This window comes from Coregonus lavaretus (genome assembly GCF_964263955.1).
Source record: "Coregonus lavaretus genome assembly, chromosome: 27".
Lineage (NCBI taxonomy): Eukaryota > Metazoa > Chordata > Actinopteri > Salmoniformes > Salmonidae > Coregonus > Coregonus lavaretus.
Genome location: NC_140014.1, coordinates 20,912,428 through 20,937,533, shown reverse-complemented (window position 1 = coordinate 20,937,533; position 25,106 = coordinate 20,912,428). Strand labels below are relative to the sequence as shown.

At 46.8% G+C, this 25,106-nt stretch overlaps 1 protein-coding gene across 2 annotated transcripts in view; it reads right to left on the bottom strand.

The window, feature by feature from the left end:
- LOC311102884 (signal-induced proliferation-associated 1-like protein 1) overlaps window positions 1–25,106 on the bottom strand; it is an 88,429-nt gene that overhangs the window by 36,331 nt on the left and 26,992 nt on the right. For both annotated transcript variants that reach the window (XM_084144342.1, XM_084144343.1), the window contains exons 2-7: window positions 10,746–12,361; window positions 10,184–10,314; window positions 8,939–9,127; window positions 8,538–8,712; window positions 6,224–6,327; window positions 5,876–6,033 (exon numbers count right to left, since the gene is read on the bottom strand). In XM_084144342.1, the coding sequence (XP_084000468.1) occupies window positions 5,876–6,033; window positions 6,224–6,327; window positions 8,538–8,712; window positions 8,939–9,127; window positions 10,184–10,314; window positions 10,746–12,195 (2,207 nt within the window). In that variant the 5' untranslated portion in view covers window positions 12,196–12,361. The remainder of the gene's footprint in view (window positions 1–5,875; window positions 6,034–6,223; window positions 6,328–8,537; window positions 8,713–8,938; window positions 9,128–10,183; window positions 10,315–10,745; window positions 12,362–25,106) is intronic.

Genomic DNA, 25,106 nt, shown 5'->3' with positions numbered 1-25,106 from the left:
CTATAGTACCCTGGCTACAGTACCCTTGCCTACAGTACCCTGCCTACAGTACCCTGCCTACAGTATCCTGCCTATAGTATCCTACCTACAGTATCCTGCCTATAGTACCCTGCCAACAGTACCCTGCCTATATTACCCTGCCTATAGTATCATGCCTATAGTATCCTGCCTACAGTACCCTGCCGACAGTACCCTGCCTACAGTACCCTGCCTATATTACCCTGCCTACATACCCTGCCTATAGTATCCTGCCTACAGTACCCTGCCTACAGTATCCTGGCCCATAGTACCCTGCCTATGGTATCCTGCCTATAGTACCCTGCCTATAGTACCCTGCCTATAGTACCCTGGCTACAGTACCCTGCCTACAGAACCCTGACTACAGTACCCTGGCTACAGTACCCTGCCTATAGTATCCTGCCTATAGTACCCTGCCTATAGTACCCTGGCAACAGTACCCTGCCTACAGAACCCTGGCTACAGTACCCTGGCTACAGTACCCTGCCAATAGAACCCTGGCTACAGTACCCTGCCTACAGTACCCTAGCTACAGTACCCTAGCTACAGTCCCCTGCCTATAGTACCCTGCCTACAGTATCCTGCCTACAGTACCCTGTCTACAGTATCCTGCCTATAGAATCCTACCTACAGTATCCTGCCTATAGTACCCTGCCTACAGTACTCTGCATATAGAACCCTGGCTACAGTACCCTGCCTACAGTATCCTACCTACAGTACCCTGCCAACGGTATCCTGGCCTATAGTACCCTGCCTATAGTACCCTGGCTACAGTACCCTGCCTACAGAACCCTGACTACAGTACCCTGCCTACAGTATCCTGCCTATAGTACCCTGCCTACAGTACCCTGGCTACAGTACCCTGCCTACAGTACCCTGCCTATATTACCCTGCCTATAGTACCCTGCCTATAGTACCCTGCCTACAGTATCCTGCCTACAGTACCCTGTCTACAGTACTCTGCCTACAGTACCCTGCCTACAGTACCCTGCCTATAGTACCCTGCATATAGTACCCTGCCTACAGTATCCTGCCTACAGTACCCTGCCTACAGTCCCCTGCCTACAGTACTCTGCCTAAAGTACCCTGGCTACAGCACCCTTGCCTACAGTACCCTGCCTACAGTACCCTGCCTACAGTATCCTGCCTACAGTATCCTGCCTATAGTACCCTGCCAACAGTACCCTGCCTATATTACCCTGCCTATAGTATCATGCCTATAGTATCCTGCCTACAGTACCCTGCCGACAGTATCCTGCCAATAGTACCCTGCCTACAGTACCCTGGCTACAGTACCCTGCCTACAGTACCCTGCCTATATTACCCTGCCTACAGTATCCTGCCTATAGTATCCTGCCTACAGTATCCTGGCCTATAGTAACCTGCCTATAGTATCCTGCCTATAGTACCCTGCCTATAGTACCCTGCCTATAGTACCCTGGCTACAGTACCCTGCCTACAGAACCCTGACTACAGTACCCTGGCTACAGTACCCTGCCTATAGTATCCTGCCTATAGTACCCTGCCTATAGTACCCTGGCAACAGTACCCTGCCTACAGAACCCTGGCTACAGTACCCTGGCTACAGTACCCTGCCAATAGAACCCTGGCTACAGTACCCTGCCTACAGTACCCTGCCAATAGAACCCTGGCTACAGTACCCTGCCTACAGTACCCTGCCTACAGTACCCTAGCTACAGTACCCTAGCTACAGTCCCCTGCCTATAGTACCCTGGCTACAGTACCCTGCCTACAGTATCCTGCCTACAGTACCCTGTCTACAGTATCCTGCCTATAGAATCCTACCTACAGTATCCTGCCTATAGTACCCTGCCTACAGTACTCTACCTATAGAACCCTGGCTACAGTACCCTGCCTACATTATCCTGTCTACAGTACCCTGCTAACAGTATCCTGGCATATAGTACCCTGCCTATAGTACCCTGCCTATAGTACCCTGGCTACAGTACCCTGCCTACAGAACCCTGACTACAGAACCCTGGCTACAGTACCCTGCTTATAGTATCCTGTCTACAGTACCCTGGCTACAGTATCCTGCCTACAGTACCCTGCCTATAGTATCATGCCTACAGTATCCTGCCTATAGTATCCTGGCTACAGTACCCTGCCTATAGTATCCTGCCTACAGTACCCTGGCTACAGTACCCTGCCTACACTTGGGGCTCCCGAGTGGCGCAGCGGTCTAAGGCACTGCATCTCAGTGCTTGATGCGTCACTACAGACCCCCTGGTTCGATTCCAGGCTGTATCACAACCGGCCGTGACTGGGAGTCCCATAGGGCGGCGCACAATTGGCCCAGCGTCGTCCGGGTTTGGCAGGTGTAGGCCATCATTGTAAATAAGAATTTGTTCTTAACTGACTTGCCTAGTTAAATAAAGGTAAAATTAAATAAAATAAACAGTGCCCTGGCTACAGTACTCTGCCTACAGTACCCTGCCTATTTTACCCTGCCTATAGTATCCTGGCCTATAGTACCCTGCCTATAGTACCCTGCCTATAGTACCCTGGCTACAGTACCCTAGCTACAGTACCCTAGCTACAGTCCCCTGCTTATAGTACCCTGGCTACAGTACCCTGCCTACAGTACCCTGCCTATAGTACCCTGGCTACAGTACCCTGCCTACAGAACCCTGGCTACAGTACCCTGCCTATAGTACCCTGGCTACAGTACCCTGCCTACAGAACCCTGACTACAGTACCCTGGCTACAGTACCCTGCCTACAGTACCCTGCCAATAGTACCCTGGCTACAGTACCCTGCCTACAGTACCCTGCCTACAGTACCCTGCCTACAGTACCCTTCCTACAGTACCCTGCCTACAGTACCCTAGCTACAGTCCCCTGCCTATAGTACCCTGGCTACAGTACCCTGCCTACAGTATCCTGTCTACAGTATCCTACCTACAGTATCCTGCCTATAGTACCCTGCCTACAGTACTCTACCTATAGTACCCTGCCTACAGTATCCTGCCTACAGTATCCTGCATATAGTATCCTACCTACAGTATCCTGCCTATATTACCCTGCCTACAGTACCCTGCCTATAGTACCCTGCCTACAGTACCCTGCCGACAGTATCCTGCCTATAGTACCCTGCCTACAGTACCCTGGCTAAAGTACCCTGCCTACAGTACCCTGCCTATATTACCCTGCCTACAGTACCCTGCCTATAGTATCCTGCCTACAGTACCCTGGCCTATAGTACCCTGCCTATAGTATCCTGCCTATAGTACCCTGCCTATAGTACCCTGGCTACAGTACCCTGCCTACAGAACCCTGACTACAGTACCCTGCTTATAGTATCCTGCCTACAGTATCCTGCCTACAGTACCCTGCCTATAGTACCCTGCCTATAGTATCCTGCCTACAGTACCCTGCCTACAGAGCCCTGGCTACAGTATCCTGCCTACAGTACCCTGCCTATAGTATCCTGCCTACAGTACCCTGCTTATATTATCCTGCCTACAGTACCCTGGCTACAGTACCCTGGCTACAGTATCCTGCCTACAGTACCCTGCCTATAGTATCCTGCCTACAGTACCCTACCTATAGTATCCTGCCTACAGTACCCTGGCTACAGTACCCTGCCTACACTTGGGGCTCCCGAGTGGCGCAGCGGTCTAAGGCACTGCATCTCAGTGCTTGAGGCGTCACTACAGACCCCCTGGTTTGATTCCAGGCTGTATCACAACCGGCCGTGACTGGGAGTCCCATAGGGCGGCGCACAATTGGCCCAGCGTCGTCCGGGTTTGGCAGGTGTAGGCCATCATTGTAAATAAGAATTTGTTCTTAACTGACTTGCCTAGTTAAATAAAGGTAAAATTAAATAAAATAAACAGTGCCTGGCTACAGTACTCTGCCTACAGTACCCTGCCTATTTTACCCTGCCTATAGTATCCTGGCCTATAGTACCCTGCCTATAGTACCCTGCCTATAGTACCCTGGCTACAGTACCCTGCCAATAGTACCCTGCCTACAGTACCCTAGCTACAGTACCCTAGCTACAGTCCCCTGCTCATAGTACCCTGGCTACAGTACCCTGCCTACAGTACCCTGCCTATAGTACCCTGGCTACAGTACCCTGGCTACAGTACCCTGCCTACAGAACCCTGGCTACAGTACCCTGCCTATAGTACCCTGGCTACAGTACCCTGCCTACAGAACCCTGACTACAGTACCCTGGCTACAGTACCCTGCCTACAGTACCCTGCCAATAGTACCCTGGCTACAGTACCCTGCCTACAGTACCCTGCCTACAGTACCCTGCCTACAGTACCCTTCCTACAGTACCCTGCCTACAGTACCCTAGCTACAGTCCCCTGCCTATAGTACCCTGGCTACAGTACCCTGCCTACAGTATCCTGTCTACAGTATCCTACCTACAGTATCCTGCCTATAGTACCCTGCCTACAGTACTCTACCTATAGAACCCTGGCTACAGTACCCTGCCTACAGTATCCTGCCTACTGTACCCTGCCAACAGTATCCTGCATATAGTATCCTACCTACAGTATCCTGCCTATATTACCCTGCCTACAGTACCCTGCCTATAGTATCCTGCCTACAGTACCCTGCCGACAGTATCCTGCCTATAGTACCCTGCCTACAGTACCCTGGCTAAAGTACCCTGCCTACAGTACCCTGCCTATATTACCCTGCCTACAGTACCCTGCCTATAGTATCCTGCCTACAGTACCCTGCCTACAAAATCCTGGCCTATAGTACCCTGCCTATAGTATCCTGCCTATAGTACCCTGCCTATAGTACCCTGGCTACAGTACCCTGCCTACAGAACCCTGACTACAGTACCCTGCTTATAGTATCCTGCCTACAGTATCCTGCCTACAGTACCCTGCCTATAGTACCCTGCCTATAGTATCCTGCCTACAGTACCCTGCCTACAGAGCCCTGGCTACAGTATCCTGCCTACAGTACCCTGCCTATAGTATCCTGCCTACAGTACCCTGCTTATATTATCCTGCCTACAGTACCCTGGCTACAGTACCCTGGCTACAGTATCCTGCCTACAGTACCCTGCCTATAGTATCCTGCCTACAGTACCCTACCTATAGTATCCTGCCTACAGTACCCTGGCTACAGTACCCTGCCTACACTTGGGGCTCCCGAGTGGCGCAGCGGTCTAAGGCACTGCATCTCAGTGCTTGAGGCGTCACTACAGACCCCCTGGTTTGATTCCAGGCTGTATCACAACCGGCCGTGACTGGGAGTCCCATAGGGCGGCGCACAATTGGCCCAGCATCGTCCGGGTTTGGCCGGTGTAGGCCGTCATTGTAAATAAGAATTTGTTCTTAACTGACTTGCCTAGTTAAATAAAGGTAAAATAAAATAAAATAAACAGTGCCCTGTCTACAGTACTCTGCTTATAGTATCCTGCCTATAGTACCCTGCCTACATTACCCTGCCCACATTACCCTGCCTACAGTACCCTGCCTATATTACCCTGCCTATATTACCCTGCCTACAGTACCCTGCCTACATTACCCTGCCTATAGTACCCTGCCTACAGTACCCTGCCTATAGTACCCTGCCTACAGTACCCTGCCTATATTTCCCTACCTACAGTACCCTGCCTATAGTACCCTGCCTACAGTCTCCTGCCTATAGTACCCTGGCTACAGAGAGAAAAGAGGAGCGCTAGTAGTTACCCAAGTGATTTTATCTGGGTTTGTGACCATGCTTTCCAGTGGTTCTCTTTCCTCATTATGTTATCTACCTGTGTGAGTTGTTCAAAACAACCACTGTAGTAGTACCAGGGGCTTTCCAGGTTGTTAGTGACCGCCAGGCCCTCTAGTGGTCTGAACACGGTTTACACTCACCTGTAGCAGGTATTGTCGGAGCAGGGGCTGTGCACACGGACGATGATGAACACGTGTTGGAAGTGGGAGCGGATGGTCTTGGGGGTGAAGGGGAGCGCTCCCGGCTCCTGGAACACTATGGTAACGATGTCATTCCCAATGTGTCTCTTCCTCAGCAACTACAACACAGCAAGGACAAACATGGTATAACCGTACAAGAATTACACTATCTCAATGAATATCCTATTCTTCTACATGGCAGCATTAAACTTGATTAATAATTGAATCCATCTATGGCATATCATGTTATCCTAAAGCATGTCACTTAGATATTAATTTATTATGTGATATCATGGAGCCCTTCCTTACCTGTTGTTTGTTGTTGGGTGTGTAGGGCAGCAGGGTAGACACGTGGAACATAATCTCATAGTCCCTGTAGGCCGTGTACAGGGAGTGGGTGCCAGTGGAATCAGCTGGAGGAAGAGAGAGGAGCGCCACAATATAAGACCCCATTGTCCTACTCCTGCAACCCAACTCTGTCCTCCTGCAACCCAACTCTGTCCTCCTGCAACCTATCTGCTCAGTGCTTTATGTACACGACTGTCTCCTGTTTCATAGCCCAAACAATAACCATGCTAGCGTAGCCTGATCAATGTCTGCCGACATAGCGTGAAAGGAAAACAACAACAAATAATTTTAGTCATACAGGTAGAGCCCTATCAATAATACTGTATTGTTGCTTAAAAATACAACATCTAAAAATACCATAACCTTAAGAGCAAAGGTACCCATGCGCTTGTCTCTCATCACATTAACTGATTTGGTTCTGGGTGCAGAAATTACCAAGACAGCCACCACAACCAAAATGTATGGACAAAAGAGGAATGTTCATATTCATTGAGCTTATGGATACAGGAAGTGCCAGAAATAGTCTAATGTAATTAAGTGCATAATTGCGATGAGCTGCCATTTCCTGCTCTGCTCTCATTAGGAACATAAAGGATGTAGTGGAGCGTGTGGGCCAGCCATAGTGGACCTGATTTAGTCCTCAATACACCAGAGACAGAAGGAGGGAGGGAGGGAGGGAGGGAGGGAGGGAGGGAGTTAGGGGTATGAGAAAGGGTTGGTCAGAGGAACAGGTAGAGTGGATTGATAAGAGGAGCAAGGGGAAATGAAGGGTTACAAGAGATTTGAAAGAAAAACAGGCTACATGAAGTAAAAGGGACTACACATAAAAAACCTGCAAGAGACAGGAGAGGAAAACCTATTTCCTGGATTCCAGAGATTACCCCAAACTGTTGTTGATAACACACAAGGCAGATCAGAGCACCGCCTACAGCAAATATGAAGCAGATTCTACAGGACTCATAATTCATGCTGTGAGACCTGGAGTGAGGAGGTCAGAGAGAGGGTCAGTCAGGTTCCCACACAGGAGCATGTCCCGCTACATCCTTGGTCAAATACAAAAGGCCAATCACACTTTTAAATGCACTGTCTGTGCTGTGTGTGTGTGTGTGTTTGTCTGTGTGTAAGTGTTTAACTATAGTAAACTAAGAGAAATTGTTAGTCCCTATAAGGAAAAACTCAATTTCTAGGGGGTTTAGGGTTAAGGTTAAAATTAGTGTTAGGGTTAGAATTAGGGGTTAAAGGTTAGGTTTAGGGTTAGGATTAAGGTTCTTGGGTTAAGGTTAGGGTTAAGGTTAGGTTTAGGGGTTAGAGAAAATAAAATGTTGAATGGGAAACAATTGTGTGTTCCCACAAGGTTAGTTAAACACGACTGTGTGTGTGTAGCAAGGCTCAAGCCACGCCCACCTTGAGCCTTGCTCTGTAGCTTTCATTTGGCTGTGTTTGAGAAGTGGATAATCTATTTGTCAACTAATTCAACTTTAACTTCACCGATTGCTTTCAAAATAGAAACAGACCATATTCGTACTATTACCTGTGCAAACCACCTTTTCTCCTGGACTTTACCATTGGGAAAAAGTAAGAAACGATGTCTCAAAAGGATGGGGGTATCGTCGTTAATTTAGGACATGGGACAAAAAGGTTTTGACCCACATGTTTATAAAAGTTGATATACCGATGGGGATTAAACACACTGACACGGCAACTACATGACAAGAGAGAAGAGAAACCGGTCTACTTACAGTTAGTGTCCCCCTTTGTGGGATAGAACATTTTGATGTTTGAGAAGATGATAATGTAAACAAAGTTGCCACTCAGAAAAGAAAGCAGACACAAAAAATCCACATCTTATTCAATCATGCAATTTTGTATCTTTCCACTATTGTCAAATAAATATGCATTGGTTAATTCCCCATTGGCTATTTTGATACAAAACATTTCCGCCCTATATTTAATATTCTAGGAGACATCAATAATGAATAAGTAATGTTGCACATCTTTGGATGAAAGCCATGGTGAATGTTGACAGGAGATTGTGAGGGGGCGTTTACAAATTCTCTGTCTGGATTCCATCGATTTTCTGTCTCTCATAAATGGTTATGTGCTAAAAAACAGTCAATATTTGATGGATTTCTTAAATAAAACAATTGTTGAGTATCTTACTCTTATGCAGCTGTTACATTTATCAGACCTGTATTTTTGACCTTTTATCAATTTTGACTACCTTTGCTAGTGTGTGTGTTTGTGTGTGTGTGTGTGTTTGTTTGTGTGAGCGTACTCTTGGTGTCGAGCTGGGCGCGGTACTTGGTGAAGCCCTGGAGGCGGACCCTCTCCCCCAGCAGCTGTAGGAACTCCTCCAGGGCAGGGCCCGCCTTCTCATTGTTGTACATCTCCTCCTCACTGCTCTGCCCCGCCCTGCAGTACATCACCCCCACCTTCACCTGGAAACTCAGCTAGAGAGGGCAGGGAGAGTGACAGATTTAAAGTTAAGAAATGTTGCAGTGCAAAAAATATACGAGATCAGACTAGCCTCATTTTATAGCATGATATAGTGCCAACACATAGTGCCAATCAAAAGAGCTATGAAATATGATAACTGGCCCAATAACAACATATAGCTGTAGCATGGCTGGGCTTTTCAGGGAGTATTTTTATGTAGTGTATTATGTATCCTCCTACCCCCTGCTCATCCAGTTTCATCAGCTGTTCTGTGACCTTGGGCGTGTTGAGGGCAAGGCGGAGGCAGGGCACATCCAGCTCTGGAAGCAGGTGCTCCAACACCTCCTTCAGGGGCAGCCCTCGGGTAGTGCCATGCTTAGAGGACGAGGGCACCGCGTCCTCCAGAATAGACCCCCGGAGTGTGGTCAACTGGATGGTGGGATGAAAAGGAGGAGAGGAAGAGAGAGAGGTGTGAAAGGAGGAATGTGCCTCAGGAATCCCCAGTCCATGGAACTTTCACTTCAAGATGGAACAAAGCGATAGCCAAAATGAACATGTCGGTTTTGCTTCCCAAACACCCTAACTTCTCCTGAGTAAGTTCATAACTATTTATCTAAAGGAATCTGACATAACAGAGAAGAACAAGGTTCAGTTATGAATCCAACTTTTGGCCTGGAGGAAGTAGAAAGCTGAGGGTGGGGTGTGGGTTGTTCAGCAACGCATAATATGTACAGAGTGTGCATTGTGTTCAGAAGAGGCAGGGAACTCAATCACTCTGCTATCATATGCAGCTGGAACGGAGGGGAACTTTCTCTCCCACTCCCCTAGGAGACTGCCCTAACAAAAGGACGTTGTTCCCCAGGTTTGCGGCCTTGGGGTCCTAGGGTGTCTCACACAGAGCTGGAGGGTCTATTCACACACCTGTCCACCTTCCAACCCAGGGAAAACCCCCAGACAACCATCTCTGAACACTCCAGGGCAGGTGTCTTAAATCTATAGCTGGGAATGTAATGGTGCTGTGTCGCAGTCACTACATAACTAAAATCACAACCTTCCAACTTAATGAAGCAAATGATTTCCCAGTGAAATGTTAAAGGAGAGTTCTCTATAATGGTTTGAGGTTGTGTAGCATTGACAGGCCATGGAGATGTGAGGAGGATGAGAGCTTTTCCTATAGTTTCTTTACACAGTGCTGAACTGAGAGGACAGCTGATGGCCCTCTGGGCTTCTTACATAATCAGCAGAGAGGGATGGAGAGCTGAGTTTCACCTCCAGCTAGTCTTACTGTGAAACTACCAGAAAGACAGACACAGGGGAGAGGGACTTATCTACAGAAAAACTAACCTACAGACAATCAACATGACTGGATTTGATAACAATTCCAGAAATCTCTATCTATCTAGCAGGATCATTAACTGCTAACTTTGTTATAAGTTACATGGTCCAGGGAGAGCAGTTGTAAAGCCAGGAGGCTAGCTGTCTGACCTCTGAGGTTCTGAAGATGACCCGGTAGTTGTACTGCTGGCCGTGTTCCTTTTGCTCCTCCTGCTTCTCCCTGCGCACACTCACAGCTACTGGACCCAGAGCCTCGTCCATCCCAAAGTAGTTCCAGTGCTCTAAGGGTGAGAGAGAAAAAGGGAGAGAGAGAGAGAGAGAGAGAGAGAGAGAGAGAGAGAGAGAGAGAGAGAGAGAGAGAGAGAGAGAGGGGGGGGGGGGGAGAGGGAGAGAGAGAGAGAGAGAGAGAGAGAGAGAGGGGGGGGGGGGTGGGGGGGGAGAGAGAGAGGGGGGGAGAGGGAGAGAGAGGGGGGGGGGAGAGGGAGAGAGAGAGGGGGGGAGAGGGAGAGAGAGAGAGGGGGAGAGAGACAGCTATGTATAAACATTCACTTCATACATTTGAATTTGGAAACTGAATTACACAGTGGGCTGTGTTGGACTGTTTGTTTATGTTACACATTCTAGTGTTATAGTACTTAATGTACTGTATAATGTTTGTAATTGAATACGTTTGAGAGGATACATAGTGTATGTTCTGCTGAGTCTATCTCACCTCTAAGGTAGAAGAACTTCCTGTAGTAGTAGGCTCCCAGGTCCACATGCTCTACGATGTAGTGTTTGCCTCTGTCACTGAGGGCACTGGGGCTGTCCTTCGGCCCCTCCAGCACCGCCACCCCAGCATTAGTGCAGTGGGAGCTGAGGGACGACTCAAACAGATTGCCCTCGCTTCCCAGGGTCCCCAAGCCCCCACTCCCCTGTTTGGGGGGCCCAGCCCCCGCCGTGCGCCTTCCGTTGGCCCCAATCTCATTGCGGAAGCAGGGGCAGCTGAGGAGCATCTCGTTGCTCTGCTCGTCCCCGGTGTCCATGCTGGGGCTGTCCCTGGCCCCGGCACTGAGCTCCTCCTGGCTGCCAGCGGGGGAGCTGTAGGCCAGGCTCTGGGTGGAAGACAAGGTGGAGGTGTTGGAGGCTGCAGCTGCAGCAGACGCCCCCGTGGTGGTGTTCTTCCTCTTCCCCGACGCCGTCTGCCTGCTCTGGATCACATCATTCAGGTCAAACATCATGCTCTGCACGTCGTAGTGGGAGAAGCCCCTCTGGCACACCCAGGGTTTGAGGGGGGTTACCCAGTCCTCTGACCGACCGTCCTCAGCATCAGACCCGGCCCGCGGTGACTCCCCTCTCACGCTGCGTAGTTTACGGAATATAGACTCTCCCCCTGTCTCTGACTTGGAGCGTCTCTTTGTGGGCTTTTCTCTCTCCTTGACTCTGTTGGATGCCTGGCTCTCACTTGTCTCCTCATGTAGTTCTATGGAGGCCTGCTTGAGTCCAGCAGTCAGCAGGTCCTCTAGTCTGTCTGGGGCAGGGCTGCGCTGGTCAGGCTTGTCCCCGTGGTAGCCCTTCAGCATCTCAAAGAAGCTCTCCCCTGACGCCCCATGCTGGTCTATAGAGGAGGTGCTGCCATATTCTCTGTGTAGTGGGGACCACTTGGCCCCTGAAGGGCCCCAGTCCTCCCCACTGTCCCCGCCACCGTCCAGCTCACTGATGGTGATGTCACTGTTGCTGCGCTGGCGTATGCGGCGGGTGTTCCTGTGGGAGGGGACTCTGTAGTCTGTGGGGGACAGGTAACGGCTGTCTGGGCTGTAGCTGGCCCCCTGGGTTTTACTCTTCAGTGTGTTGTGGATGTTGCGGAGCATGGAGGAGTCCTGGGGGCTCATCAGGTGACCTAGTTTCAGGTGGCTCTGCCCCCCTCCGGCCAGGCCTGGGGACTCTGGCTCCGTGGTAACTTGCCAGAGAGCTCCCAGGTCCTTCCTCGGGGGCCATTCGGCAACCCGTGCCCGCACCCCCATTTTAGGCACCCCCGGGCCCCCTGGAGGGTGGGCGCTGTCTGTGCGTGCTGGGGGTGCCCCTCCGTTGGCCAGGCGGAGGTGGCGGGTGTAGAACTCGTCGATGGCAGGGATAGAGCCCCCCACGATGCGCTCCATGGGTGGGCGCTTCAGACTGGTCATGGTGCCAAGGCCAGAGCTGGTCACCAGGGCACTCAGCAGCAGGGCATGGCTAGGCTGACTGTGGAGCTGGATGCTCAGTGTTCAAGCCTGCATACTGCCCCTACAGCTAGACTCTGTCTGTCTGCTACTCCACTGGGTTCTCATCTCACTCCAACTGGCTACAACCCTGAAATAAACAAAGGAGAGGTTTGGTATTAGAACATATCGTAAACTCAATAATTGCATACCCTCTCATTTCACACCAACTTTCTCTAACTAGGCGAAGAGTGGAAACAGTTGGGGAATGTAAGCTGACTGACTGGTGTTGAAAATGACACCAATAGCTCTGGTCTGGATAGGTAGACAATGACACAGTGACACAGGCTACCTGCCTGGTAATTGGCTGTGTGCAGTGCCCTGTTACTGATGCTCCTAGGTTTTATAGCAGGCTAGCAGGCAGCACAGTGGAAAGTACTGGACTGTGTCTAATTAGTTAATCTCTCTTTGGGCCTTGAGTAAGCAAGATAATGTTCTCCAACTTTAATCATCTGACTGACTGTGTGGGAGTAGGAAATGACTGCAGAACAAATTTACTTCCCGAATCCACATTTTTAATAAAAAGTTTTGCTTTTTTCTCGAGGCATTTGCTAAATTAGATATGACCTATCTCTTTTCAGATTTTGTGGTTTTCCAGACGTACTTTCTCCTGACATGTCCGGGGGGTATTTATGATCGGCATAGTCAGTCAGATAGATGCTTTTAGAAACTCCAGGACAGCATTACAAACATGCCAACATTTCTATTCTACAGGATTGAAAGGGATATCTGGATTTCACAAACCTGCCTGCAGAGTCATATTTGGATGTGATTTTTGCCTCCTGGCAAACTGACACAGTAAAAAGTCACTGACATTTCAATTTCAGATAACGGCTCTACTTTTCAAACCAATTTCAGCATAAACATCTGGGGGGAACATAAAAGCTCAGCCAAATCCAAAAAGTTGTAATATATTTTCTCCAACCTAAGCAAAATTATGCCTTCAACCTAATCATTAAATTCCTGTAACGAATTCCCAAAGTAGATTATTAGGTAATTTAATAAACCAATAGAACGCACTACTAACTATTTATATATCAGGTGTTATGGAAATTGTGATCCCTATGAAGTCCTTTCACATGCTATGGATAGCAGGTTGACCAAATCAAAATGCTGAGATACAGTTTACTGGATCAAACATCCTGAGCCCACATAAAAAAGGCCTTTTGAAAGCCGACAGCAGAGAACTCTGTGATGTTTCTCCCTGGCAGATTGAGCCAATTTGGCAGCGAGACACTGGGAGAGATTACGGTTCCTCTCCCTGCAGCACACAAGCTGTGATCACATTAGCCACTGGCTGTCAATGCTGTGATGGGCTTGTATTTCTCCATGCCAGGCACATTCACACATCAGGGAAAACTGCTTCATACAGACACATACACTACTTCACACATACAAAGCAGGGGAAATAGACATTGACATGTATGTGAATTGATTTACTTGATGAGACACCAGAAATATAAACATGTTCTCTAAGCATGTTAAATTGAAAATGTGTCAGAAATGATTACAATCTGAAAGAAAATCAAAAGCAGTATAAATAAATGCTTCTGCCACTAAGAATCTCCAAACACAATAAATAAATACAATTTCTATCCATACAACCAGTCCATATTACCCAGGAGCCATCAGTGTTGCTACTGTAAGCCAGTGACCCCAGGGAGATGGTTAAATTGTCACTCTGAAAGGAGCGCCATATGTACACTCTGCAACAATATAAATATTGTGAATAAAATACAGTACATTAGGAACTAAAACAAATATAGGTTATACTCTATGGCAGGGGTAGGGGAGCCAGAACATAATAATAATTTGTACACTGCAAATTGACCACAACTAAGCCCAAAAAGAGATTGCATTTGAAAATAATTTTGTATCTTGATTATATTGAGACACGATCACGTCTCTTTTTTTATTCGTGGGATTTTTTTTAAAGCTGAATTCCTGTTGATTTTAGTCGGGTTGTTTTTGTTGCTAAAAACTTTGGGGGGCCCGGTTTTGGCCTGCGGGCCGTCTGTTGCCAACCCCTGCTCTAGGGTTCTTCCAGGATGCATAGCGCTCCAGGCTCATCATCCCCATTGAGCTGATAAACACATTGAGTTGACAAGAGGGAGTTTCTGACACCAAAAAAACTCCTACAACTGTGCACCAGTCTGAGCCTCCCTCCTGATGTGCCCCAAATCTTATTGGATCTAGTAGTCTAAGTAGTGTAAAAGCTTGCAGCCAGATTAAGATAAATAATCCCCATTCTAAACAAACAAATAAACAAACAAACTGGATATCACACTGTTTTATTGACTTTTAATCAGAACATCAATACTGCTAGGACATATTTAGACTCATTCTATTTCAGGCGCTATATCTATATCTTAAAATACACTGTGATTTGCTCCTGCACCAGACAGTCTACAAAAATGATCAAAAATCTTAATTCATCATAACATAATATCGTTATCGTACATGAAGTTCATTATTCCGCATCAGTGTCACATTTGACTGTTTAGAAGTTATATCATGAATGATGAAATCCAACCTATAATGAATAGGGTAATGGAGACTGTAGTTGGTGGTGCTCACAGTGCATGACCTCCATCACACAGCAAAGCAGAGGTTCCTTCCTCCTGGCCAGGCCGGGCTATGCGGCTAGCACTCTGCTATAATGGATGGACACTTAGCCATGGCATGGCAAACCTTATCCTGTTTGCACTCCGCATTTCAATCCCTGCAGCTTTGGGCCCGCTGCCTGCCTGCTGCACAGAGCAGAGTGTCCACAGGGAAAGATAAATAGGACCACAACACACACAGCCACCGCAGCCGAAACACAGCCACAGGCCTTAATCTGGCTTCCGACAGACATTTTGAGGGGCCGGTGTGTGTGTGTGTACATGAATGCATAATGCTATGCTCACGTTTCCTCACATCCCCTCAGCTTCAGACATTAGCCAGGGGTGGAGAGACCCTGAGAGTGTGTGAGGAAAGCTGGGGAGGAAAAAAGAGGAGAGGTGGATGAAGCTTCTCCTTCTGGCTGACACACACACATCCCAATCCTCATCCTTCCCACCCCACTCCCCGGTCCCCATACAGGAGTCCCTACTCCCTATCGGTAGTGTATATTAGCAGGTCTGTGGGACATGTCGAGGCACTGTAAGCCTGTTGACTAAGTGAGGTTAACTTCCTGTAATTGGGGCTCTGACCTCCCAGTTGCTCCACTGGGCCTGGGTACAGATGAGTATTAGGCTGCACCACTCAGACAGAGAGAGACAGGGGTCATGTCATCATGGCTGCCTCTGGGGAGACTAGGAGGGGTTGGGTTTGTTTCTGTTGTGCCAGCCAAGGCACAATACCCTGCGTGCTGCTAGGGTAATATAGAAGGTGCTTTCAGACTACTGTGTTATTAAGCAGATACACAGACCCAGTTACCAAGCACACAACATCAAAGCCACTGGCAAGAGCACATTGCACTGAGACGGGAATTAATTATTAAAATATTTGCGATGAGAACCTTGCACTTTTCCAAGGTATTCTAAAAGCTCCCGGTAAAAGCATTTCCTTGTGAGGGCACATTCTGTAGTGTAGAAGTTACCCAGGCAACTCACAGCCAGGGCTCACTGATGCCAGCTTACAATGGTGAGAGGCACACTCCTGTTGGTCGGCCTGAGCCCCATGGAGGCCAAGCTACACCCCCTTGAGAGAACCAACAACATGTCCGGGAATGCCTAGGAGACCTCTAGCTGTTTCCATGAACAGAGTGACAGCAGTTTCCCAGTGCCCTGCTTCAGTGTTAACAAAGCCCCCAACAATGGCGCAGAATACAGCAGAATCCCTGGCCTACAAACTGTAATCACCTCTCCTTTAGCTGCTTGGCCAAGTGAGACTCACTGAGTGGGACTGCCTGGCCCACACCACGACTCTTAAAGAGGCATCACTCAGCCTCCCTACCTCTCCCTGTCTCCCTGCTCCTCTCCTCCAACAGGCCCACTGGGCTGTGGACAGCTGGCACAAAGTTCCCTCTGTCCTGTGGAAGACTGGGCCTCATCTCCAGCACAGAGAGGCCTTTGATAAGAGGCTGACCCTGATTGTGTAGAAGCCACTGAGAGGACCTAATGAATCACAGAGAGGAGAGGGGGGTGGATGGAGAGAGAGAGATGAGAGAGAGGGGGGGTGAGAGAAAGAGATGGGAGAGAGGGGGGGTGAGAGAGAGAGAGATGGGAAAGGAGGGGTGGGGGAGAGAGGGAGAGAAAGTGTGTGCTAGCACAGTGTTTCCCAAACCTGGTCCTCCAGTTCCCCCAACAGTAAACAGTTTTGTTGTAGCCCGTGACAAACATACCTCATTAAACTCATTGAGGGCTTGATGATTAGTTGACAAGTTGAAATCAGGTGTGCTTGTCCAGGGTTACAATCAAAATGTGTACTGTTGGGGGTACTGGAAGACCAGGGTTGGGAAACACTGTGCTAGAGGTATTAGAAAGGGATGAGAAGAGGATAAATAATCAGAGTGATAAGCAAAGGAAGGGGAAATGAGGGCCAACCCAAAAAAGGCCATGTCGTGTGTAAGTCAAACATTGGGACATGATGAAGTGTGTCTAATCAAGTGAGTCAGGCTCTAATCCCTGGCTAACTCAACATGACATGCACCTGACACAGCAGATGACTTACTGTCAGACAGATGAGCTACCGGAGAATGACATGCAACCAACATCACTGGCTAGCCTCGTATTCACAAGGACTAAAACAGAAAACAAACTCACAGCTCAACCACAAACTTCTCCACAGCGAGCCAGGACCAAGAGGTCATGCACCAACCGAGCAGAGAGAATTATAGCTTTGAAAGAAAAAGACTCCTCAGCAATATACTCTCTCCCACACTCCTTCCCTTCCTAGAATGGTAGGAGGAGTGTAGGGAAAACGAGAGGTGAGGTAAGGTCTTCCATTCAGCTACAACAGCATTAGAGGTCGGGCACTGATGTTGGCCGATTATGGCTGGCTCGCAGTCGGCGTTCCAATTCATCCCAAAGGTGTTTGATGGGGTTGAGGTCAGGGCTCTGTGCAGGCCGTCAAGTTCTTCCACACCGATCTCGACAAACCATTTCTGTATGGACCCCGCTTTGTGCACGGGGGCATTGTCATGCTGAAACAGGAAAGGGCCTTCCCCAAACGGTTGCCACAAAGTTGGAAGCACAAAATCGTCTAGAATGTCATAGTATGCTGTCATTGTATTCCCTTCACTGGAACTAAGGGGCCTAGCCCGAACCATGAAAAACAGCCCCAGACCATTATTCCTCCTCCACCAAACTTTACAGTTGGCATTATGCATTGGGGCAGTTAGCATCCTCCTGGCATTCCCAAACCCAGATTCGTCTGTTGGACTGCCAGATGGTGAAGCATGATTCATCACTCCAGAGAACGCATTTCCACTGCTCCAGAGTCCAATGGCGGTAAGCTTTACACCACTCCAGCCAACGCTTGGCATTGCGCATGGTCATCTTAGGCTTGTGTGCGGCTGCTCGTCCATGGAAACCCATTTCATGAAGCTCCAGACGAACAGTTCTTGTTCTGGCGTTGCTTCCAGAGGCAGTTTGGAACTCGGTAGTGAGTGTTGCAACTGAGGACAGACGATATTTACACGCTACACGCTTCAGCACTCGGAAGTTCCATTCTGTAAGCTTGTGTGGCCTACCACTTTGTTTCCACTTCACAATAACAGCACTTACAGTTGACTGGGGCAGCTCTAGCAGGGCAGAAATTTGACAAACTGACTTGTTGGAAAGGTGCCATATTGAAAGTCACTGAGCTCTTCAGTAAGGCCATTCTACTGCCAATGTTTGTCTATGGAGATTGCATGGCTGTGTGCTCGATTGTATACACCGGTAAGCAACGGGTGTGGCTGAAATAGCCAAATCCACTAATTTGAAGTACTTTTGTATATATACTGTATCTTCTGCTTGGATAGTTCCATCTGTGCCACTGACTTAGTCTGGCTTTAATTCCAGTTTGTCTACAAATTAATAATTGATTTGTTGGATTCACGTCTCCATCGCAACCAAAAATCTAAGTTAAAGAATAAGACAAAATCAAATTAAATCTAAATTGAAATGCACTAAGTTGCACTAAATTTGATTTGATTTAGTCCTATTCTTTAACTTTTTTTTGTTGATGAGATTAAAATTATTAATTTGTAGACAAACTGGAATTAAAGCCAGACTAAGTCAGTGGCACAGAAGATAGCCTACATCTCCTTCAAATGCATTGACAACCAAACACAATTCACAATTCAATATCAGTTTTGCAATACAGTAAATAGCCTATTATCTTGTCGACAAGTTAACTAATGATATGCTGGATTCACGTCTCCAACTAAACCAAAAATAATGTCAACTGCAATTCAGGTCATTTGGTTGTGCTATTAGATGAAGCACAGTGATAACACATTAAGTTGTTGTATACATACAAGATAGCTGACATTGCATTCCCATTTGAACTTTGTTGTGGTTTTAAATGGCTCAGGTCCTCCCATCCCGGAGGACCTGAGCCCTAGGACCATGCCTCAGGACTACCTGGCCTGATGACTCCTTGCTGTCCCCAGTCCACCTGGTTGTGCTGCTGCTCCAGTTGCCACTCTTCTGCCTGCGGCTATGGAACCCAGACCTGCTGTTTTCAACTCTCTCTCTCTACCGCATCTGCTATTTCAACCTCTAAATGCCCGGCTATGAAAAGCCAAGTGACATTTACTCCTGATGTACTGACCTGTTGCAACCTTTACAACCACTGTGATTATTATTTGACCCTGCTGGTCATCTATGAAAGTTTGAACATCTTGGAGAAAAATCTGGCCTTAATGGCCATGTACTGTTATAATCTCCACCCGGCACAGCCAGAAGGGGACTGGCCACCCCTCAGAGCCTGGTTCCTCTCTAGGTTTCTTCCTAGGTTTCTGCCTTTCTAGGGAGTTTTTCCTAGCCACCGTGCTTCTACATTTGCATTGCTTGCTGTTTGGGGTTTTAGGCTGGGTTTCTGTATAGCACTTTGTGACATCTGCTGATATACAAAAGGGCTTTATAAATACAATGTGATTGATTGATTGATTGATTGATAACACATTCAGATGACAGCTAAACAAAAAATGTGATGTTGTTTTTCCATTGAAATTTGGTTGCGCTTTTAAAACATAGTGATAACACATTGGGAACTCAACATATTTCTGGCTGTCTTTTTGATTGGGTGAATAAAGGTTGAAATCTCATTAATCAACGTCTCAACCAATATTACCCACATTTCCACATAATATAATAATAATAAGCCATTTAGCAGACGCTTTTATCCAAAGCGACTTACAGTCATGCGTGCATCATTTTTTTTGTGTATGGGTGGTCCCGGGGATCGAACCCACTACCTTGGCGTTACAAGCGCCGTGCTCTACCAGCTGAGCTACAGAGGACCACATAGAAATGACGTGGTTGCCCAGTGGATGAGAATCTGACACCTCCTGAGAAAAACACACATGCCTCCCGTCAGCAGACAAATGATATACACCCACACGAAACCACAGGCGGACGGGCTGGAATTTCACAAATTTCATCAATGGAGGAAGTGATGAGTGTGTGAGTAAGAGAGGAGAGATAAAAGCAAGCCCAGACAGAGTTAGAGACAGAGAGTGGATAGTACAAGGTCGAGACTGTCTGCCTGTTTAAAGTTACAAAGAAAACAGCCACAAATACCCAAAGAACCCCAAATCCACTTTGGTTTCACAATCAGCGCCAATGATATCAGCTTTGATCATGGGAATACTTTTCTCACATGGATTAGCACACCACAATAAACAATAATTGGAGCGATGACATGCTCTATTGACCACACAGACATACAATAGGCATGGCATGTGAACACTTCAAAGCAGCACTACTAGCTACTACACAGCTCACCACCACCAGGCCCTTCAGTGGATACCCGCCACAGTTCAATGAGCATAGCTAACCACCGACAAAGTGTGATTAACTGAACCCTACACAAGAAGACAGATCTGGAAGCCGCCAAATGAAGACACTGTCGGTATCTCTGCTAGGGCCCTCTCTCTCTCCTCCTCCTCCTATCCTGGGATCTTCACTTAACCACATTCAATTGTTTTGTGTTGTGGGTAGTAGTGAGATAATGGGTGGGTGGCACCACTGTCCAAATTGCATTTAAGCGCGTGGTATCTGTTTCAACCAAAAGTGGTGTATTTAGAGGTGGGCTGGAAGTTTGGCACGAAGTGGTGTTATTTTGTCGAGGGCCATAGTAACCTGCCTAAACGAATAACTGAACTGGTTGCGGCTTATGTGGTCTCGCTGACCAGACAAAAAACACTGCAAGCAAAAAAGCTCTAAGATCTAATGTCTGACAAAGACTATAATGTCTCATGGTGGAATTCTCTCCATATATAAAAAGTCATTATTCATGTTCTGCTTAATAATTCTATAGATTAATATGATTTATTCACAAACTGCCTATGTGGTTGAGTGGGTGGAGACGATATGGTAAAACTGGTCCTATTTAATAGAGGAGCATTCGCTTTATCCGTTTTACAGAGAGGCTCAGACTTCTGAGGTTGTCAACTTTCCCCAGCCTGCTCTGTAGTATAAAGAGCAGTGAAGAGGAAGCAGAGAGCATTGGTGCCTGAAGAGGAATGTGAAGCATTCTAATGAGGTGCCTGGCTGCCTCTGTTACTGGCTATAGAGCTGCAGCAGTCAGCCAGTCAGTCAGTCAGTCTGAGCCTGCTCTAGGCTGCACTTTCCTTCTCCATGCCCTCACTGCCGCCTGCCTCTGAACTATCACTTACCTCTCCTCGCTTCCTAACCAGAAGTGTTTTCACTACATTAGAGAGACAAGAAGCAAGGCAAGACAGGGTGACAGGGGTAAGATGCTGCAAGTCACTTCTTGGTACACACACCACAGTAGTCCAAAAGGTGAATGGGTCTTACTGACGAAAGGGCTCAGCAGTCTGGGTTCAATCTAACCTCAGTAAAGATTTTCTGATATTGGATATGATATTTAAAATGACTCGATTTGAGTTCTCAATGAGACTCAATGAATCAGGAAATGTAGGTCTACCCAGGTGCATCCGTCTGCAAAGTATGTTTTTGCTCCTACATCTGAAAACCCACGCTAAGAATGGGGTGGCGTGCTAGTGGTGGTGGGGGTGCAGTAGATTCAAAAGACATCTGGAAGTATTAACTGTGACAACCAAATCTCAGTCGTGCTCTAGAGGGAGAACACTGACAGCCATTTTCCATAAAAATTCTTTGCCAACGTCTTACCTTTCCCTCTGCACTAAATACAGAGAAAAGATTCATGACTTTATGTGGGTATAGCTGATGCTGCTTTGAGAGATGGCTTTGAAATTCAGATCGTTGATGCCAGTGGCACTGCCATGGTTTACTGCAGTCAATTTGTGTGGAGTGATGGAGGGCGTTCTCCACTGTTGTTTTATGCTTATTAGCGTGATTGACTCCCCTCCTACTACATTTTCTCTACAACTTTCTCACCTCAGTGTCTTTCTCTCACCTAATGTTAGTTTAGAATAGAGGATGTGCATGCAGACTTCACATCAACTCCCTATCCAACCACCCACCTTGCATTCTGAATAGAAACTGCTGTGAAACTATTTGCTGCTTTTTCCTCCAGGCCACAATACACAATGCAATCAATGTTAGGAGCCCTTGACCAAAGTTTGCCTTGCAGGGAGGATTTCACAACCGGCCCATTCATTTTTTTGCAAGCTTGAGCAGTTCCCAGAAGCATATGCGGTATAAAAATTAGGCAGGGCAGGATCAGCTAAAAGGGAGTGACTATCACCTTCCTCAATGCACTCCACAAAGGTAAATAATCCCTTCAAATAATCAGAGGTAAAATTGGACCCATTTGTGATCAAACAAATATCCTCATCTCAGCGGATTTAGGGGTGGTGGGTGGATAATGCTATAGCGACACAAACAGGGAGAGATGAGCCTGAAATAGAAGTGATAGATAGCATAGCAGTATAATTAACCCAGGGATGGGGCGGTTGAATCGTTGTGTGTCTGCATCATATAATTCAGCCTCTCCAGATGCAAAGCCCTGGTGGCGAGCCAAGCACCAGCCTTCTTTCCCCCAAGGTTGCTATCAACTCGCCCCCAGATCACAGTAATTCAGCATCTAAACAATGGGGAGTTCGCACTCAGGCTAAATTTACAGTAGCCTAGCATTGACTTGTTTGACTGCTACACTGAATCAACGTCAGACCCAATAATAGGAGCAGAGAATGCTCACTATGAGAGAATGTATGAACTGTGTTTGGGGAATCTAGTGAAAATGCAAGCAGTTAAACTAATCAACACCTTAATGATAGGCTAGTATTTCCATGATGATGATTAGAACAGAGACATTTAGATTTTGCCCTTTCATTAGGTAGTTCAATAGATGATTGGGTGAGTGTTCGATCCAGCAGCAGTGCATTGACACATGCCTGGGGCAGTAAGGGCAGCCAGTGACAGTGCATGTCGGGGCTCTGTGCTGGTGCTATATGGGGGTAGATTTGTGCTGTGTGTGCCAGGCAGCCCGTTAGCGGTGATTTGGTCAACTGCCCAGTGCCAGTCCATACTGGGCCACAGCCAAAACACCCATTTACTTCTCCCACACTGGACGCTGTGGGTCTCAGTACAACAGGGACTGAACAACAGTCCTGGACAACTCTTAAACCATGTACATAATCATATCCGTTTCCCACAAAATATACAAATGAACTAAATCTCTCCTATGTCCCTGTGTGTGTGAGCGTGTTTGCGGCCTGCGCGACATCCATGCGCGACGTTCATGCGTGTGTGTGTGTGAGAGAGAGAGAGAGAGAGAGAGAGAGAGAGAGAGAGAGAGAGAGAAAATGTGTGGCTCTAGTGACAAACTGCAGTATAGCAGCAAGGTCAGTTGACAGTGACCTGACAGATTCCCTCTGCAGAGGTGTCAATATGGCAAAGACCTGTGATGTTTGTAAGCCATCCAGCAGCATCCTTTCACACCATGGGCCAGGGCACGGAGATACAGGGGCTAAAGCACAACTAAATGAGACAAAGATATCCTTTAAATATCTTTCAATTCAGAGTCTAACAAGATACTGAGAATAATATGCGATCTACAGACCTGTCAACTCACGTACTAATACTACATAGAGAATATGTCATCATCATGTTTAGAGAATCTATGTTACATAAACATTACATCTGTTGCCATAACACTGTTAATGAAATAACTGCATTAATACTATCAGATTACATAAAATAACAGGCCTCTAGGTCATGGGTTACACATTGCTTACTGATAAATATTACATCATGTGTATAAATCATGCCATAATGATAATAACTTAAAAACCTTACATTTTTCTCTCCCTGAATAATCTGTTGCTCAGGACAGGGACGTGTCCGTTTATTGTGACTCTGTTTGACATTGGGCTGTCAGAGCAGGTTGGCTGGGTTGGGAGAGGAGCTGTAGTGACAGTTGGAAACATCAGTATGGGAAGGGTCAGGAAATCACTGAGTAAACATATGATAAGCTACCATGAGCTCCCGTCTACCACCAAACACCACCAAACCAGCTAGAGTAATCCCAGTCCAACAAGATACAGTAAACTTAATCTCGTATTGACAGATTCTGTAGAGTAAACCTGTAACCAGAAACATGAGGCAAGAAGAGAGCACACTCACTAACCATGACCTACATTATCATTCAATAAATAAGAGATTCATTTCTGATCCCTCATTACCAAGAAGTGAATACGACAAACATAGGGCTGTGACGGTCATGGAATTTTGGATGACGGTTGTTGGTCAGTGGCCGCTGTCCGGGGTTCTGAAACACATCAGTACGCTGTTGAATTGGTGCCTTTTCCTAGACCATGTTGCTATGTGCATAATAGCAAAGTTAACCAGCATATTGGTGTTGAGAACAATGCAGCGGAGGCAGCAGCGGAGTTAGGAGATGAGAAAACAGCCCTTGCCTTATTGTCTAAGAAAAGTGAGGAGGGAGGAAACCCCAACTTAATTAGGTCTATAATCAATAGCCTAACTGTTAAATGTGCCTGACTTTATAAATCATCCATATATATCTACAGAAATAAGACAGATCCTGCTTCTGTTGCCTGTTTGAGTATTTGTTTAATAGCCTACTGATTCCGTGAGCACCAAGCCTCACACAACCACAAACTTCACAAATCTTTTAATCTTTGCTTTGCTGTAATAAAGGCTTTACACTTTTTTTTCATTAGAACAGACTCTCTGGTATTATTTATCATTTATTTTGTGTTTACACTGTTCCAAATTGTCCGAAAAAAAAACATATTTATAATCAAAATAACCCTCCTTCTTCTTGATCTCCTTCCTATTGATATTATTACTATTATTATTATTATGATCATCATTATAATAATAAGTAATGTCATTATCATTAGTAGGCTTAGTATAGCAGCCTTGTATGACCACTATTGAGCTGTAGGCCTAAGAACGCATCCTGTTTAGTCTTAATACCGTAACTTACTTAGGCCTATATTTTTTTTAATACTTATATAGGCTACTGTATCAATCAATCATTCATTCGTTCATGTCATCACACAGCATATGAGCAAAGTTCCCTCTAAGTTCCCCGGGACTGCCGCGCAGAAAAAATATCAGCCTGCGCAGAGAAGCACGAGATTGAACTTCACTCAACTTTCTAATTTTCACTATCAACGTTTCCCTCTACTGTGGGAATTGTAATCGAATCAACGCAACGCAACATAGCAAAACAAAACAAACTATGCAAGAGATTTTCTTGTACGCAGAGCGCATTGGAGTAGG